Source organism: Alligator mississippiensis, chromosome 2, assembly GCF_030867095.1.
Source record: "Alligator mississippiensis isolate rAllMis1 chromosome 2, rAllMis1, whole genome shotgun sequence".
Taxonomy (NCBI): Eukaryota; Metazoa; Chordata; order Crocodylia; family Alligatoridae; genus Alligator; species Alligator mississippiensis.
The window spans coordinates 198,452,828-198,471,527 of NC_081825.1; the positions used below are offsets into that span (position 1 = coordinate 198,452,828).

General features: G+C 41.9%; 1 protein-coding gene across 3 annotated transcripts in view; it reads right to left on the reverse strand.

Moving 5' to 3' along the window:
* Positions 1–18,700, reverse strand: part of SBF2 (SET binding factor 2) — a 487,110-nt gene that overhangs the window by 239,738 nt on the left and 228,672 nt on the right. For all 3 annotated transcript variants that reach the window (XM_019476811.2, XM_019476810.2, XM_059722672.1), the window contains one exon: positions 15,573–15,678. In XM_019476811.2, the coding sequence (XP_019332356.1) occupies positions 15,573–15,678 (106 nt within the window). The remainder of the gene's footprint in view (positions 1–15,572; positions 15,679–18,700) is intronic.

Below are 18,700 nucleotides of genomic sequence, written 5' to 3' on the forward strand. Positions count from 1 at the left end.
AAAATTAGCAAATCTTGCAGAAAATGCGGGAGACATGTAATATATTCTGGGAACATCTAGCTCTGAAGACAGGATATACGTCAGTAAAATATGAAAATATAAAAAGGAGTTCATACGTTGGATGCCTGCAGGCACACATCTCACTTTGGCGCTATTGTTATTTGGAATTTTGCTAAGGCATCCTCAGTGCTTCTAAGACTGTGACCTGTTTCAATGGTGGTTTGCTGAATGATGGTTCTAGATTCATTTAATATAAGAAAAATAATAAAATAAAGATGTTAAGCTAACTGAAAACTAAGCAAACTATTATAAAGGTGGACCAGGAACCCACTAAAGTGCTCTGAAATCAGTGAAATATAGGGAAAAGAAAAAAAGCCACATTTGCAGCAGAGGGGATATTCTAACAAAGTAGGAAGAAAGCTTCATTCAAGGGCAAGATTATGGTGTTCATTTAAACCATGTTTAATCCATACCTATAAAGCTTACGCTTTTACTGTCAAACCTAAAGGTATTGAGCACAGATCTATAGATTCAGCCTAGGCTAGGCTGAGCACTGGTGACTGCTCTGATTCAGTGGTTCTCAAACTTTTTCAGCTCCAGGCACCCCTCTGTAAGTTTGGTGAATTGAGTGGCACCCCATTTCTAACACTAATGTATGTATACATGACAGTGCTTATTTCCTTGCACAGGTCCTGGGCAATAGGGAGAGAGGAAGAAGCTGCCTAGTACCAGCCTGTGCTTACCTCCTTGCACCCTGTGACACCCTTCAAAGGATCTCATGGCACCTTTGGTTGAGAATCACTGCTCCATTTTACAATATTTACCTGAATCCAAGACTACTTCAGTTTAATATGACCCTCCAAAAATTAAATTCTACATATGGAAAATGATAAATTCTATATATTATAAGGGCTTAGTCCATCTGTCTGTTTGTCCATAATGCTCTTGGAGCACTGTGATTGGTTGTCTCAGCAGCCAATCACAATGCTTACTGAAACAACCAATCAGAGTGCTCCGCACAGACAGACACGGAGACAGACGGCCAAAGGCGGGGGGGGAGGGGGTGTTGTGGGGTGGACAGAGGCAGGGCTGGATGCAGAGCAGCAGCAGTGGCTGCTGTGTGCAAGCTTCTGCCCCCCCCCCCCTTCTGGGAGGTGGCAGCAGTGCAGGGTGGTGGTGCACAGCACTCCATCCGCACCCATCATTCTTGATGGGCAATTCGCTAGTTTCTTATAATATTCCATGTATAGAATCTAATTCTTGTAGAGGCATCTTAAGTTCATCCCTCCACACTGCTATGGCAGGAAAGCAGCAGCAAGTGGGGCAGGGGATACAGGCAACCTGACCCTAGTCCCTACCCTAGTTCCACTGCTGGTCCCCCCTCAACCCTGCACCTTGCCTCCCCCAATGCCTTCTCTGCCAGTGCTTGTCCCTACTCCTGCTGCCCACCTTTCCCCCCATGCTGAATGAAGGAAAAAAATCTTGCCTTGGAATTGAGTAAATAGCATATGCCTTTGCTAAAAAGGCTAGAGCCACAGGGAAAGCAATAGTGTACAGGGAACCCCTGCTTAACACGGTTTATGTTAGCACTATTTTGGTATAGTGCTCATTTAGATTTGATACCTGATTTCACTGAGCGCTCAGCCAGTTTTGCTGTAGCACTCAGTGGAATTAGCTAGTTTCAGTGGAAAGGCAGGGAGAAGTAGCAGTGGCAGCAAGTGTGGTGAGTGACAGCAAGTGGGGGGAAGGGGGCAAGTGGCAGCGAGTGGGGGTGGGGAGAAACCAGGTGTGGCTGGTGAACTCAGACTGGTGGGGCGGTGCAGCATTCCACAAGGGGGGTGGGGTATGCAGCTGGCCAGGAGCAGGGTCAGGTTTGCAGCCAGCCAGGAGGCTGCAAAACCCCCGGCTCCCAGGCAGCTGCAAACATCCACCCCACTCCTGTGGGATGCTCCACTGCCCACCAGTCTGAATTCACCAGCCAAAGCAGTAGCAGTGGCAAGGAGTGTGGGACCTGTGTCAGTGCCCAGTGCTAGGGCCAGCGGAGGCCTGCACCCAGGGTGGGGCAGCAGAAGTGCGGGGCCAGGGCTGGCAGGTGCCCATGCCCAGAGTGGGGCAGCAGAAGTGCCAGTGCCCAGGCTGACACGTGGGGCTGGAGTGGCCAGCGGGTGGGTGGATGGGTGGGGAGAGGAAGCGAGAAAAGGTGAGCGGGGGGGATGGGCATCAGCGCAGGGTCTGTGTTGGTGCCCAGGGCCAGGGCTGGCGGTGGCCCAGGGAGGGGCAGCAGGAGTGCAGGCCCGGGCTGGCATGTAGGACTGGAGCAGCCAGCAGACTAGTGGGGAGAGGTTGGCGGTGGCAAGAAGGAGCAGCGAGAAGTGGCAGTAACCAATTACCTATATTTACATTCATTCCTATGGGCAAATGGGTTTCACTTAACTCTCAGTTTTTCTGGAACCAATTAAGAGCGCTAAGTGGGGGTTGCCGGTATTGGAATCTCTGTGCTGTATTGGTAGGTTGCCATGGGAGCCAGAAATGTCATTTTACATCCCCAACCTCCTGGTAATGTAGTGAAAAATTTTTACATTTCCCCAGAGGAATTAGCCCAGTATAGAAGGAGAACCTTTAGTTAATTTATTAATACTGGAGATTGCTCAACCCAAATCAGTAATGGAAAACATGAAAAGCAAAACACATAAACAAATAAAAGGAGGTAATGTTGCCTGAAGGTGCAACCGCTACATGTATACAAAAAGATTTATAGTTTTGTGGGGTTTTTTCATTCTTCAGTGACTATAGGCATTGTGTCTTTGGTCTCCAATTTTTATTAGAACAGGTATACTTGCGTGGACTGAAAGAGACAGTTATACTTAAGGGATTTTATTAAAATCTATATCCATTTCACTTTCTGAATGAGATTCACTATACACTGGATACAAAAGCAAGGCTCTGCAAATCACTTTAACTCAGTTTTTACATAAAGAAAAAGGCATTATTTGGTCAATGGAAATTTTACACAACTTTATTATTTTAGGATATGCTTATGTGCATTAGCACAAATATGCTCTTTTGCTAAGACTAACATATTGTCATGGTTCAGAAAGAATGTTCAACATACTCGTGTCACATCCTTTAGATAAGTACCATAAATTCAACAAACACTGACATGCCATGATCTATGGCATAAACAAAGAAAAACAAAAGGCTTAAAAACAGGCTATTTAGTCTAAAAAAATCCAAGTTCATTCAAGAAAACAACATGACTAACAAAAAGCTATTACCAACAAGTACATCACTGATAATTTATCTTCTTTCAGACTCTTTCTTGTCTATGTTTTTTGAAGTGTTCACTGTTTATTTCTAGATACTGTAGCTACTTCAGAACTGTAGCAAGGGTGGTGCCAGTGGTACAATGGCACTGGGCACCCTCGCACTGCCTGTGCAATGGCACTGGGTGCCAATTTGAGGGAAACCAATAAGAAGTGGCAAAGAGAAGTCACTAAAGTCCTTGTGAACCAGCGCCTAGCTATGGCACTAAACTGCTGAGCTTTTTCTTTAATTCCATGCAAGGATAACAGTGCAAATAATTTAAGTAAGAATGGCATTTTACAAATTAACTGCAACTAGTTAGTTAACTTGGAGCACTGGGTATTCAGGTTTTTCTATTTCCTTCCTTTCCGAATAAATGTTGTGCGATAGTCATAGTAATTAAGAACTATATTTTTAATAGTCTTTCTAAGCATGTCTTCTGTAAGATGTTTCCATGAGGAAAAAGGCAACAAGCAATCAAACGAAATATTCTGTTTAAAAGTTATGCTTAAGTAAACCTAAGGCAAATGCTTTTTTTTTTTTTTTTAATAAATGCAAAAATATTAAAAGAGGAAGCATCACAGAATTACAAAATATACCACTTAGCTCATTCATTCACAATTTCTTTGGAATAATTCTACATATGATACAACCACCTGTTGTACAGTTTCATACGTGTCAGATCATATTTTTTATCTGAGAACTTTGCAGAATGACTAAATGATATCTTGTTAAAGACCAGACCTGTCTAAGAAGAAACATAATTAAATTATCGGGTTGTAAAAATATATCTATAACTATGTCTAAATGCCTGATCCAAGAACCACTGAAAATCCAATGCATCAATAGCAAATAGCCTTTTTCTCAGCAGAATTGGAACATATGAGACAAGATCAAAAGGGAGACCTGAGCCACTATGATGCTGAGTATTCCTGTGCCTAAAAGTTAAGCGTCTGCCTCTAGAAGTGGAATCCACAAATCCAATTAAGTGCCTAAGTTCCCTTTAGATGCAGAAACTGCTTATGCACTTTTTCATTGAACATACATTGGATAAAAACACATATACAGAATTAAAAGCAGGAACCAGAATACACTTCCCTCCTCTGAGCAAGAGATATACCACTTGTTTGCTCTCCTTAGAGCCCCATGACGTAAGATACTTTTGACATAGTGGCCTAATTTCAGCAAGTAGGGAGGAGTGCCCTCTGTGCACCTCAGCCTATAGTTTGGTGGTTAAGGGCACTACCTTAAGAAGTGAGACCTGCACTTGAACCCCACTAGGCTAAGGAGAGTCTTTCACTTCCTGAGCTAGTGTCTTTATGATTAGACTACTACATATAAGATGACCACCATCCTGTCTTTCTCTAGCCATATTTCTGAATGAAAGTGTCAATGAGCACTGAACTCAAGTGGTATCAATCATGTTTTCAGTATGCCTCCCCCCCCCCCCCCCCCCCCGGGGACTATGATGCAGGGACACGTAGTTTGTGAACACAAACAGCGTTAGGCATAAAATATATGATGAGAGGCTTGGCTGAGGCAACATGGAAGCAGTTCTGGTTACATACTGAAATGGAAGTTGTAGGTGCCTGTATAACTGGCAAAAGCTTCAAAAGTTTCACTGTGGAATTCCAAGTGGTTAGGTAGGGGCTTTGTGGGTCACTCTCTCAGATTCAGGTAACTAGCTTCTGCCTAGGTAGCACAATTTTTCATATGTGGTCTCTAAAGTTCATCTCAAACCTCTGGATGGAATAAAGAATAAATCTGTCAAGAGCTGCAAAGTTTTAATGCTTCCTTGATCTGCCTTGGATGTCTACCAGCTGAATGAAGGGCAAAGAGAGACAGGACAGGGAAATAAGTGCATCCCGTAAGCCCCAATGTTAGTAGAGTTACAGATTTAAAAATAAATTAGTTGGCTGCTGCTACTCTAGCCCAACCCTTAGTGATGAAATCATTTTCAGGATTAGGGAGGACAGCTAAAATCTGCCTCTTGTCAACTCGTTCTTGGTTCATTTAATAATATTTTTTTAAAAATAAAAAGAGCTAGTCTTTGGCCTGAAAATATTTCAATTTGATGTTTTATGGTTTATTATCAAACAAACATCTTGGGACCATACTCCCTAAATACAGCTTAATGCCTACCTAAAGGGGAGGCCAGGTGGGGGGTGGGATATTATACTCAGAAACAAAGTATCCCCAGTGGTACAGGGAGGATGACCCTCTAGGTGGTATCATCTTGCCAAACAGAAAAGCTTGATGTGTATATCATTGTACAATATTTCTCCAAGCAAATGTGAACATTTATGTTTATAATGGTTCTCACTATTTTTGGTACACATGCGGTAATGATTGGTCACGTTGCACATATTTCCTAAATAAAGAGATATTTTATAAAAGTGATTTCTTCATCTTGGAAAAATTTCTCTAATTATATTTTCTCATGTTTTGTTAATGTTTTGCATTGAAAGCAAAACAAATAAACATTCTATTATTTTGCCAGACCAGTTCAAATAGTATTTTGTGCTTTATTTCTTTTATTCTGATATTTGAGGGGATCAAAAGCTAAATACCAGCCAGTACACTGGGGGTTAAACTATTGCAGAAACATTAGAATACTTTTATCTAGGGTGAGAAAGGTGGAGATGCTTCAACTTTTTGCACAGAGAAGAATAAAACATGCCACACTAAACATTGTTAGTTGCTATAAAAAGTGTTTTATTACGTTCATCTATACACTCAGAAGGAATATATAGCCATGAGTATATTCAGAAAGATTGCACTGTAGCTTAGAAAAATAGTGGAAAAGATAAATTAAGATAAAAGATCCCATCTTTCAGAACCAGCCATTCCTCTGCTTTTAACTCTTCACTAGATTGTAAAGGAAAGGAAGATGAACAAGAGAAGCTATGGAAACAGATTGTTTTCTTTTCCTGGGATCTTTTTATCATTCCTATTCATTGTGAATAGACAGACGTAACTTTGATATTAACATCTGGGTTTTATTAAATGTAATCAAAAGTTGAAAGTTAGTATTAGTATAAATAGTTTATTATTTTAAAAAGGGCATCAGAAGCCTGAAACTTTTCCTTGGCCTTGTCATAGTTCTTATGAGAGAGACAAGTCATTTGAATGGGCAAATTTCCTGAATTTTAGACAGAGCAGTATAATATACAATCAGAACCACAGAAAAATAGTGGTTCCATCATCATATGATTTAAGTCATTTACAGTTACCCCACCAGAACCTCTACTATACACAGATCCTGGCAAAGTGGGAGAGTCCTCAACTGGGAGCTGAAGTTTTATATATGTCACCTCCTCACTACTGGTTTCCTGAGGGAGGAGAGGTAGAAAAAGCAAGATTGCACTCCTGTCCCTGCTAGAAGATCTATCCACAGCTGCTTCAAATGCCTATTTCCTAGACTATTTCTATCGGAAACCTAAAGCAAGTGTCATAACAGATGTCTCTTGTACATGTGGGTGTCGCTTCCCATTCTCTACAGCTCCCTTTTACTATCATCGCTCAGAAAGGAGGGATGTTTTTAAGTACTCAGTATCTGTCTACTGTGTAGACAAGGAAGAGATTCTGGCTTCTGTTACCTTCTTACAGAATGTCTACACAGCTGCTGACCATGCCTGTGCGTTTCACAGTAACAGCACGCTGCCTGCTCATTTCCCGCAACATGGCAATGTACCAATATACAAGCCTGAAACTAAGAGCAGCACTGGCTATGGCCAAATGTCAGCTACATGACATCATGGTGACATTTAGAACACAGAGTAGAAACCAGTAAATACAATAAGCATTCACCCTTGCACAATCAGATGTAATACATAGGACTGTGCAAAGCTTCAGTAGCTGATTCCATCTGGAGGAGATTCAGCCCGCTTCGGGGGCCGAATCTTCAAATCCAAATTGAATTGGGAGACCAAGTAAAAGATCCAAATCGATTTGGAAAAGCTTCAGAAAAGATTCAGCAGATTCGGAGATTTGGCCATAGACTAAACAGGCAGCTGAGAGCTGCCTCCTGCTGGAAAGTCTGTTGGGGTTGGGGGAGGAAAGAGGTATGGGGAAGGAAGGGAAGGCTTGAGACTGGGGCTGGGACAAGCTGCCCAGCTGGAGGGGGTGGCGTGTTACTCAGGGAGAGAGGCATGGGGGCACAGGATGAGGGCGCAGCAGCGCTGGGAGTGGGGGCTCTGCCCTGCTGCCACTTGCCCAGCCATGGTGGGATGTGAGCACGGCTTGCTCTAGGCAGAAGGGGCCAAGCGGCAGCAGGGCAGCCCCACTCCCAGTGCTGCCGCACCAACATCCAGTGTTTTCTGCACTGGCTGGCAAGTGGTGGCAGGGCAGAGCCCCAACTCCCAGTGCTGATGTAGGCCAGAGAGCCACGTCTGCATCGTGCTTCCCTCCACCCCCGCAGCCGCTGGGCAAGCAGCAGCAGGGCATAGCCCCCACAGCTCCCCACACCGGGGCAGCGGCAGGCACAGCCAGAGATGCTGCAGGAGATGTCCCCATAGCTGCCTTGCCCAGCCCCATCCCCCACCTGGCCCAACCTCTTGGCACTTCAAAAAGAAAAAAAGAAAAAAACCCCACACTCAACGGCTCTGGCTGCGGTGATCAGGGGCCTCTGAGGGCTCATGGCAGAGCCCTCCCATGCAGCAGGGGGCAGTGGGGATCACCACCCACCCCCCTCTTGGCACCTGCTCCATGGTGTGGGTACACTTGGCAGGGTGCTGCACACTGTCTGGGAGCTGGGGCGGCTCCAGCAGTCACCCAGAGCCTGGCAGCGCTCAGCCCCAGTGGCCCCAGTTCCCAGGCAGTGTGTGACGCTCTGCTGAGCCGTGCCACAGGGCAGTTGCTGTGCGAGTGCCAAACGGGGGAGGGGCATGATTCCCGCTGCTCCCTGCTGCATGGTGGGGCTCTGCCATGAGCCCTCAGAAGCTGCTGACTGTCGCTGCCAGAACTGGTGAGTATGGGGCTTTTTTTCTTTTTTTTTTAAAGCTCCGCAGTCACTGGCTGCAGGAGCAGGAATTGGGGCCTCTGGGCGCTCGCGACAAAACCTCCCCACGCAGCATGGGGCAGTGGGTGGCAGCGGGGATTGTCCCCGCCCCCCCCAATGGCAGCTGGCCCATGGCATGGGTGCAGTGCATCTCAGCAGGGCACTGTGCACTGTCTGGGAGCTGGGGCAGCTCCATTTGTCAGCCGGAGCCTGGTAGTGCTGAACCCCAGTGGCCCCAGCTGCCAGGCAATGCACAGCGTCTTGCCAAGTCATGCTGCACCCATGCTATGGGGCAGCTGCCGCACAGGTGCCAAGCTGGGGGGGTGTGATCCCTACTGCTGCCCACTGCTCAGGATGGTAAGTGCAGATTTTTTGTTTGTTTGTTTGTTTTTTAAAGTGCCTGGACTAGGTTGGGGCCAGACAGGGGATGAGGCTGGGCAGGGCAGCCATGGGGGCTTCTCCCGCAGCTTCCCCTGCCCAGGGAGAGACAGGCACAGCTGGAGGAGCCACGGAGAATCTGCAGCAGCCTAGCTGTACCTGCCTCTCCCCAGCTGATCCAAATCACTGAATCTCTTTGAATCGGTGCCGAAACTTCCGAAGCCGATTCAGTCCAATTGATTTAGGACAGTGACCTGCATTGAATCACTGTCCTCTGAATTGACTAAATCTGAATTGAATACTTCCCTATTCACAAAGGCCTATTAATAAAGATAAGCCCTTTGTCTCACATAGCACTACAAGCTTCTCTTTCTCCCACAGGCGACTCAGTCCTCCGCCTGTCTGTCTAATTTTGCCTCTACCATTTGGTCCTTTAGCTTTCTTGCTTCAGGTTAGAGGAGTTCAGTTTGTTGTATCAAGTCACTTGGCCTATACCTTGGATGACTTCCAGCCTAGTAAACTACCAAATTTTACTCAAATAACACATGCACCTTTCCCCCCAAAATCAGAGCGAACATCTTAAGTGAGGAAGCTAATTTTCCTTCACTGGAATAGAAGCATGCAAACACTGTGCTCTAATGGCTGTCAAGATGGCTGCTTGTCTCTGGTCCAGTAAGCAGGGCAGGGTTTGATATTAACCCTGCCGCAGCCATAGCTATTGGCTGAACACCATAAGCTAATGCCTGAAGAAGCAACTATGCTGGCTCAGGGCAAGTGAGCATAGCAGACTATACATAGTCTGTAATATCTGGACAAAGCTTATGGTGTGGAAAGAACGCTATTATTTACAGAAACGTATACAAAGAACTATTTACAGTAAAGCAGTAAGAGTCTTGCTACTAAGAAGTCTTGCAGGAGTCTGGGGCCTAACCTCATTGTCTTGCTACACAATGTGTTCCTGTGCCTCATAAAGACTGTATCCTGGCATGCCACACTTCCCTGGAAACTCTGTGTTTCCAGAAGAACTTAATCTATGTAACCCAATCAGCCATGACTGGAAGAAGTTTTTCTCCCATACCTTCTGCTTCCAAAAACAAGGTGTGTGTCTTATTTCGCGGGGGGGGAGTGGGGTTATGCAAAGTAATTCAATACCTAATTGCCTCTCTGGCTCTCTTCTGTGTGTAGCAAACTTTGTATCCTGACAATGGTCATTGCCGAATGAATTCTCTCCTAACCAGAATCTAGAAAAGATACACAGACCCCACCAAATATGTTTTCCCTCACAAATAAGAATAGGAGGAACAGGTATGAACAACTTCTACAATGTCACTATATAGAATTCTCTTGGGAGCACCCTTATTCTTGTAGAAATGAGAAAAGATGCAGGAAAATAGGTGGTGGTTGGACTAAACAAAATGATCAGGATGGGAGGCACAGATTGAGAGTAAAGGAAAGTAGATGTGAGAGGAGGTAGCCATGAAAAAGACGACAGAAAAAAATAAACATTATTTTAGTTTTTATTACATGTTACAGCTTCTTATTATTTGACACTTCTGAACTTTTTAGTACTGAACTTTTTGGTTCCAGCTGGGTGTAACAGTAGTAGTATATTTATTCAACTAGAAGATGACCTTGATTATAAGACGGCCCCCCAATAATTAGATTCTGTATCTAGAAAATGTATAAATTTGGTATAATTTTCCTAGTGTAGAATCTAATTATTGGAGGTTTGCCTTGAATTTGTCCTCCTCCCACTGCTATAAGAGGGGCAATAAATCTGGGGATCAGGTAGCCCCTTTGCCTTCTGCTTTCCCCAGCCCCTTCCCCCTCTCCTTACTCTCTGCTTTTCCTGGGCACATGGGAGGAGCAAATTTGAAAACAATGACCTTGAAATTAACTTACTGTAGTAATTTGCATATGGAACCCATATACTTAGTTTATCCAGAATTGATGCATGTTCCCTTTTTTTTAAACTGCTTCAAGTTTTAGCCCAGGTACTCCATAAACATACTTTTAAGCAACACTTTGACACCTACTCATATATAGTACAAACTATGCATGATGTTCATCCAAAGCCAAAGTCTTGTGATTTACCATATGGTTCACTGGGCTGGGCCCCACCAGAGTCAACAGCATTTCAAGCCATGGTTAACCTATAGTTCAACATTGCTCACTATAGATTCATGTGCTAGTTAGCCCCCTGAATCATGACTGGAACCAGGTGTTCTTGTCCTGAATCCTGGAATGCTCCAAAAATGTATATGCATGTGAGGCGCAGGGCAACTTGGTGTGCCCTCACCTCATGGAAGGAGGCGCCATACTAATTATATGCAACAGGTGGACAGAGGATCTGACAGAGGCATTCTAGGTGAACTACTTGGTAATGTTTGCCAGGCATTTAAGGCTGGTGAAGAAACAGAAATCACTAGAAATGGGGAAAAAAGGGTGCAACTCAGCTGTGACAGTGAAGAGAAAGTAAAAATGTATACAGTGTAATGGCTCACCATGACTTGAAAAAGAGAGTCGGCAGTCACTAACATATATCTTATTCCAACGGGCTGCACTAATCAATCCTTGTGGTAGGTTCCTATCATTATATTTGCCCCATATGGTCCATTTTCAATGTTGACTGCATTTAATCAACTTCAAGGGTGGTTTCCATCATTGGGCATAGGCTGCTTTTGGTAGCAGTTTAATGATAGAAGATGTATTTAGTGAAGTTTTCTTGTATATCAATGTTAAGACAAGGGGTTTTTCCCCTTCCTGATGATTGGGGGCTGTGGGGGGGAGGAGAGGTTTGTCTTGTATTCAGTATTTCAGCACTTTCAGAAAAAGCATTGAAAACAGAAGTCAGAGCTATGGCAAACCTTTCAATTCCATTCCAAGGAAGAATGAAATACAATAATTTTTAAGAATTCACTTTTTCTGGCAAAGGAAAATTTTTTATTTTTAGACAGTATTTTCTTGTGCAAGGGACTCAAAAAGCATATGGTCCATGTTTCCAGCTGATCACTTTCTAATGGCTTAAGTTCTTCCTGTGGAACTGGCAAACTAAATAATTTTACAAAACATACTAGTCCTATTCTGTCTCCCAGCAAGTTCTGCAACTCTCTTTGACAATACTGGCCTTGAACAGTAGAAGTACTTCTATATTTCTGAGGCTGTCCTGGTATGAGAAAGACAGGACCACTGAGTTTTACAAAAATTCAGGGAAAGAAAAATGTGAGGGAAAGCAGCATTTAAGGAAAACTTCAGGGAGAGGGATGCTGGAAAACAGGAGAACATAAACAAAGTAGGCAAAAATAAAGAAAATGGTAATGAAATAGAGATGGTGGGGGGGGAGAACAAAATTAACAATATTATTACAAAAAAGGAATGGATGGCCTATGATTAATATGTAAGATTATAATACATATGACCTGATTATATTTACAATACCGTTACTGATCTGCTTGGGGGAAAAAAGTCATATTAAACCCCTTTACCTAATTTTCTCATTTTTTGAGATGGGGTTAAATAATACATGTGGGTGAAACCAATTTGAGGTATTCAGATATAAGCATTATTATTGATAATTAAAGATGGGACAATGTTGTTCATTTCATATGTTCACATCCACAGAATGGCATTGTAACTGGGCAACTATGGATGCTTACAAGCAATAAAAAAGTGATTTCCTGGAAGAAGCAGCATGGTAGTTTGACTCAGCTCCACAGCGTCTGCATAGATCGGGTGCTTCAGTGGGGCTTTGGGTGCTTTTATCTAAAGTTGATTCAAAAAGCTATTAGCTACTGAAATACTTGTAGAAACTCTCCCTGTTACCCTTCACATCCCTTGCTAGCTGCAAGTCCAAATGCACTTTGGCCTTCCTGACTTCATCCCTGCATACCTGAGCAATGTACTTATATTCTTCCCTAGTTATCTGTCCAAATTTCCACATCTTATAATGACAATACAGTTGCATCAAGGGAAGTTTAGGTTAGATATTCGGAAGAATTTTCTCAGTTGGAAGGTAGTAAAACACTGGAACAGCTTACCCAGAGAGGTGATGGAAATTCCATCCTTGGGGGTTTTCAAAACCTGGCTAGCCAAAGCTTTGGCTGGGATTATCTAGTTGAGGATCATCCTGCTTTAAGCAGGGGGTTGGACTAGATGACCGCCTGAGGACCTTTCCAACCCTAACTTTCTATGATTCTAGATAAAAACTTAAAGCGCCCATTTTGGGGAGAGCTTTTCGTGCCGGGTGGGGGCTGGGTTACATTTGTAAGCAATCTATAATCCTAACCAGATTGAAGAAGGAAAAAAAATAGCTCTGTCAGTTCCTTTGAACTCATGGAACTCCATCACGAGGTCAGTAGTTTTTTCTCCTACACAATTCCATGTTTTGAATGCACATGTCCTTGGGTGCACATGTCCATTCTCTCATATAAACACTTGTCTTGGATTCAACCTGGCTTGGTACATTGATTCTTTTCAGATACATGTATTTTATTGTCCTTATTCTCTTTTTCACATGACACAGAATTATGCAATATGAATTTGTTAGGGGAGATCAAATACCAGCAGAACTAGTTAATGCTAAATAGTACATCTATTTCACTCACCAGTGGAAATATTATTTTTGTGATGCTTTAGAAACTCTTGAGTTACAAACAACCTTACTACAGTTCCCAGAAAAAAGATATTGCCTCAGAATAATCTTTAACATTATCCTCATTACAGTTCAGTAGAAAATCCACACTAATCAGAAAAACCTCTTAGAATTATTGTTCAGCAATGAATTCATACTTGAACCACTGTATTGACTCTACTCTGAGTAACCAGAAAGGGATTCAAAGTTGATACATTACCCAATAAGGTCTAAAAGCCTTTGGTCAGCAACTAGCAATGGCTTCATGGTTATATAGACAATGTTTTCAGTTTAAACTATACTTCCACTGTCAACAAATTACAGTGTAATGATGGCTGCTCAGTAATATCAGGGAAATAGTTTAATCTGTTAGAGCTGGAGCTAGTACTAGATGCAGTAGTATCTCTACTTTGTATTTCACTTTCTGTTACATAAGCTCTATTAGTTCCTTCTGAGCTTTTTACCTAAGGTAATGGCCTGAAATCATATAGTATCTCTTTCTGGGGTTTTAAACCATAGCCACATATTAAACAGGTGAATTATGTAAAAGGAGCTGCCATTGTTTTAGATAGAATAATTTGCCCATGGATATGTTGTTAAGTGAAGCTTCCTTCTGAAAAATGGAATCCATTAAAGCCATTCTTGACTATGGCTTCAGATGATAGCCATTTTTATTTCTGTTTATCAATATTGTGACCTGATTGTAGCCAGTTTTCCAACTCCAACCACTTACATGTATTTTCTGTGGCTTGGGGAGCATTCGTGCTGGCTGAGAACTTGCGTTATATTTTTTCAGTCTTTCATTCCCGCAAAAGTACAGTTTATTTTAACATTTGAAAGCAATCTGTAACAGAAGCAGAATGAGGAATCGGCTATGGTAGAGTATGCTAAACATCTTCAGTAAAATTGGCTCCCATCACAAAGGGTCTACTTATTTAGTGTACACTAAATTGTCTATTATCACTGACAGAACAGCAAGGGCTTAATCAGCCCTTTTTGAACCATGACACATTAAGTTTTATCATAAAAAACTCAAGTCCAGTAATAAGTTTGGAAAAAGGTTTTTCACACTCGTATTTTATATGATGAAAAAAATTTCCTTGAACTAAGACTTCAGCAGCAAGATCTGGTACATAGATATAAAGCTGTTCTAATTCTTAAATCCCCAACTAAATACAAGACAGAATGGTCAGCTCCAGACTGAAAAAGAACATAACTAGCTATTGTCCTTACTAAGCATTAACTGACACATTTTTTACTGGAACTGAGCACAGGATGACTACAGCATCCTTTAGGATATTATTTTTTCCCAGCAGCAATAATTAGAAGTTCTCTCTGCAGGCAGATTCCCCTGCAGGATTCCATTCAGACTGTATCGTCCTACACATTTTTCCTTTTTTTTGGTAGATCCCAAGGAGCTAGCTATTACAGGCTGATTTCCTTACATTGTCAGACTTTTCTTGCTCCTCCTCAGTAAAAACTATTTATATTTATTTTTATTATCCATTTATGTTGATGAGTTACTAGTCACATGTATCCACAGGCCTTTTCATTATTACTTACCCTGAGGCTAAAATGTAGAGAGTAGTTCCCTCTTCCCGTCTCACAAACCCATCTACCTACAGGCTGGAGCTTCAAAGTAGCTTCATAAACAGAAGAGGGGAATGGCAAGAATGGGTCAGAACTAGGACTGGCTTACTGAGGAAGTTAGGATTACTGTTGAAACCCGTAGCAGTCTTTGTTTTTCAGTGTGGAACCTGAGTGAAGAAAATGGGCCTGCTACCCTCAGCTATCACTACAGTAACTAAGAAATTAGTATTTGACATGGGCTGTGTTAGAGAAATATTATGTATTTTACTTAGCTATTCATGTTAGTGTAACATGACTTTTTAATTAATTTTAAATTGCATTTATTCCATAATTTCTCTCTCCTTTGCTAGGTACATTGTTGGGTCCATAGCCAAGAACACACACTAAAGGATTCAGTTGTAATGAAATGTAGACCAGACTTTGTTCCATCTACAATAGTTGCAGATATTGTGTAATGCTGGAGATAAATTCCAAAAACAGGATGCAAAGAAACAGTTTATACATAAGTCAGATAAACAGAAAAAAAGCATTACTAGCTATTTTTTCCACTGAAAACAAATACATGTTACAATGCGGTCTTTTTTTATATATGACCTAGCATGACTGAATTACAGGGGAGGCCACTCTGTAGCTTTTAGTAAATGACTATAAACAAATCAAGAAAAGACATACCCAGTTGTTGAAAGAGAAGAGCCACACTTGTGCCTGTAACAGGAAGACTATCATGTAAAGGAGTTTGTATCAGTTGTCTGTCTCCTGCTCCCAAAGAAAACAGTTTCTGTAGATAGAGACATTGTTAATACAGAATGAACTCTCTTATTCAGAGAAAGCATGGAGTATAAAGTGTTATTGCTATTTATATATTTCAACTTCATACACTTCTTACATGTTGGGGATTTAAACTTCAATATGTTGGTAATTAAAGTTCGCTGCATAGGATGGTAGGCAGCAAGTTTAATGAGACAACATTTAGGTCCTAAGCATCTCCAGAAGGAGAGCCATTCAATAATGCAAGCCACTGATCAGCATTAACCCCTCCATTCAATACTTACTATTATCATCAGTAACTATATGCATCACTTGGATATCTTCTAGCTTAATTTATTAAAATTAATAATTTTTTTAGTTTATGTTGATAAACTTTACATATTTAAACAAGTCAAATGGCTTGGATAGATAGTTAGCTGAATTCTAATACACAAAATAGTAAAAAAAAATATGGACTACAGAATGGCAGCTTGAACATAAATTGTGACCACAACCTCCTTTAAAGGGATTTTAATTGAACAGTTTAAATAATTATGAATTGATTCCCTTGAAGGATTTCAACCCAATCGAAAAGGTGTTTACTAGAATATAGTCTAAAAAACCGCAAAGAACAGAAAAATGGTTAAAAACACACTAACAGCAGAATAAGACGTTTTGTTACTAGGAAACAGGGAAACAACTGAGTTCAGGGTCACTAGGTTGTGAAATTTCTTGAAATTACAGGTTATGAAATTATGAATTTTAAACGTTACCTAAGTTAACTACCATAATACATAACTTAGAGATGAGTTTTAAAATCGTGATTAAAAAAAAAAGTTTCAGTAAAAGATCTGCCAATCTTTATGGCTCTATTCTAATTATAATGAGTAATTTATATTCTTTCAGTTTTTCTTATATTAATTCATACCATTGATCTTTCCACATCTTTGATACAACCACATGAAAAGATGGTTGGTGTCATTATAAGAAATATTTTATGCCCAACATCCTTTCTATGTTATAATTTAGATCTTCATAACAGTATAATTCCAGATTCAATTAATTCAGCAATGCATATACAGCTGAAAATGTGAAAACTCAAAATACAATATCCTTACATCAGGCTGTTTTCACCAGACTACAGATAAAATACATCTGAAAGAGTGTTCTGTTCTGAGTTCTTTCAGTGTGCACAGAATTATCAGAACTATACCGGTTTCCCTATCAGCAATAAACTTAATTTCAGTTAAAACAGATAATATAATTAATTTTAAATCTAGAAAAGTAAATAAAATAAACTGGAGTAAGGACATGATTCTGTCCTCAACAGCTTAGCAGACATTTCATTTACTGGTATCCCTCTGGTAACTAAAAATGGAGTGCATTAGTTACAGGCCATTTCCAAGAATCATATCATTATGTCCGACACAAGATTCATATTATGTTAACCTACTTTTTTAGTCTGATATTCACAGCTACTGAATGAAATCTAATAATTACAGAGTTAAAATTTTATATATGGCTAAATCCACTTTTCTAGAGATTTCATTAGCACTAAAAATGTTATTAAAACTTTGCAGATGTGGAATGTGTTTGAATTTCATAAATGCAAACTCTACCGATAAACTAATTGGTGGGTCAGTTATTTTTACCTGTGCTCAAACATTTTTGGAATTTCTTTATCTTGTTCTAAAAATATTAGAGGGTACCCCTAATGTCCAAAATCTAAAAGTATTAGTCGTGTGGAAGATACTTTCCAGAAAACTAACAACATTTCCTTTGGCCTCCAATTTGGCATTCTTACTTCAAAGAAATTGATATTTTACCTGTCTGAGGGGGAAACTGCTAATTAGCAGTGTTGAAACAAAGATATAAGTGAGGATGCGAGGAAGGAAAACTAGACAAGGAAGGAACCTGCTGACTGTGGAAGGAACCTGCTGGCAGTCACTGGGCGCTCGTACACGTGACAGGGGTTCAGTGCTCCCTAAACTGATACGGTGGGTTTTTAATTGTGTCGATTAAAAACTCACCATTTCAATTTAGGGACTTCTGTCACTGTTACGAAACAGTGATGGCCTGCCGGCAGCTCACCACCCCCAGCCGTGGGCAGGCTCCGCCACAAAAAAAGAAGTGGCAAGGGGCCTGATCCTTTTGTTTCCCTCCAGAGCCTGCCCACCTCTCCCGCAGCTTAGGGGCAGGCTGCCAGCAGGCCTGGGCCTTCTATCCTTGGTGCCAGCGCCCCCCTGGGCAGCACCTGCCTGCTAGCACCCCGCCCGAGCAGTCCTGGGAGGTGTTGCTGCTGCAGAGGGAAGGACTGGGCCCACCCACAGCTCAGGAGCTCGTGTGGGCAGGCTCCGCTGACGAAAAAAAAAAGGAAGAAGTGGTGAGGGGCCTGATCCTTTTTTTCTCCTCCTGGAGCCTGCATAGGTCTACCGTGGCCCAGGGGTGGGGGGGGGGTGGAGTGGGGGTGGTGAGCTGCTGATAGGCCAAGCAGCCCCTACCCGCTGCCTGGGATCACCCAGGAATTGGCTACCTTGCCTCTGGGGCAGTGCGGGAAGGTGACAGGAGAGCGGATGGGTGTGCTGGCAGCCAGAGAAGGCGGCAGGGATGGTGCACAGGGCACTGGAAGCCTGCCAAGCCTTCCTTAAGCATTCCTGGGCTTCCAGCACCCCATGCACTGTCCCCGATGCCTTTTCCGGATGTATTGCTGAAATTTGCTATGTAGCAAACTAAAATATATTGGATGTGTTTTACTTTTCTACATAACAAAGTTATTTAAAGCGAAATACACCGCCACATGTGTACAGTGTGACAAAATTAAAAAGTAATATGCTGCTGCAGGTGTAAACAGTGACACCATTAAAACGTTAAGGGCAATTAAACCACTTAAAAGGCCAATTTTGTCACATGTACAAGTGCCCACTGTCTATAGTCTTCTGACTGAGCCAATGTTAAAAGGATTGTGAACAAATACTGATGAGATCTTGCAAACTTTCCTATTTATACTACGGTAAGTATCTACTATTCTTCCAAACTTTTTTCCTATGGCAAGA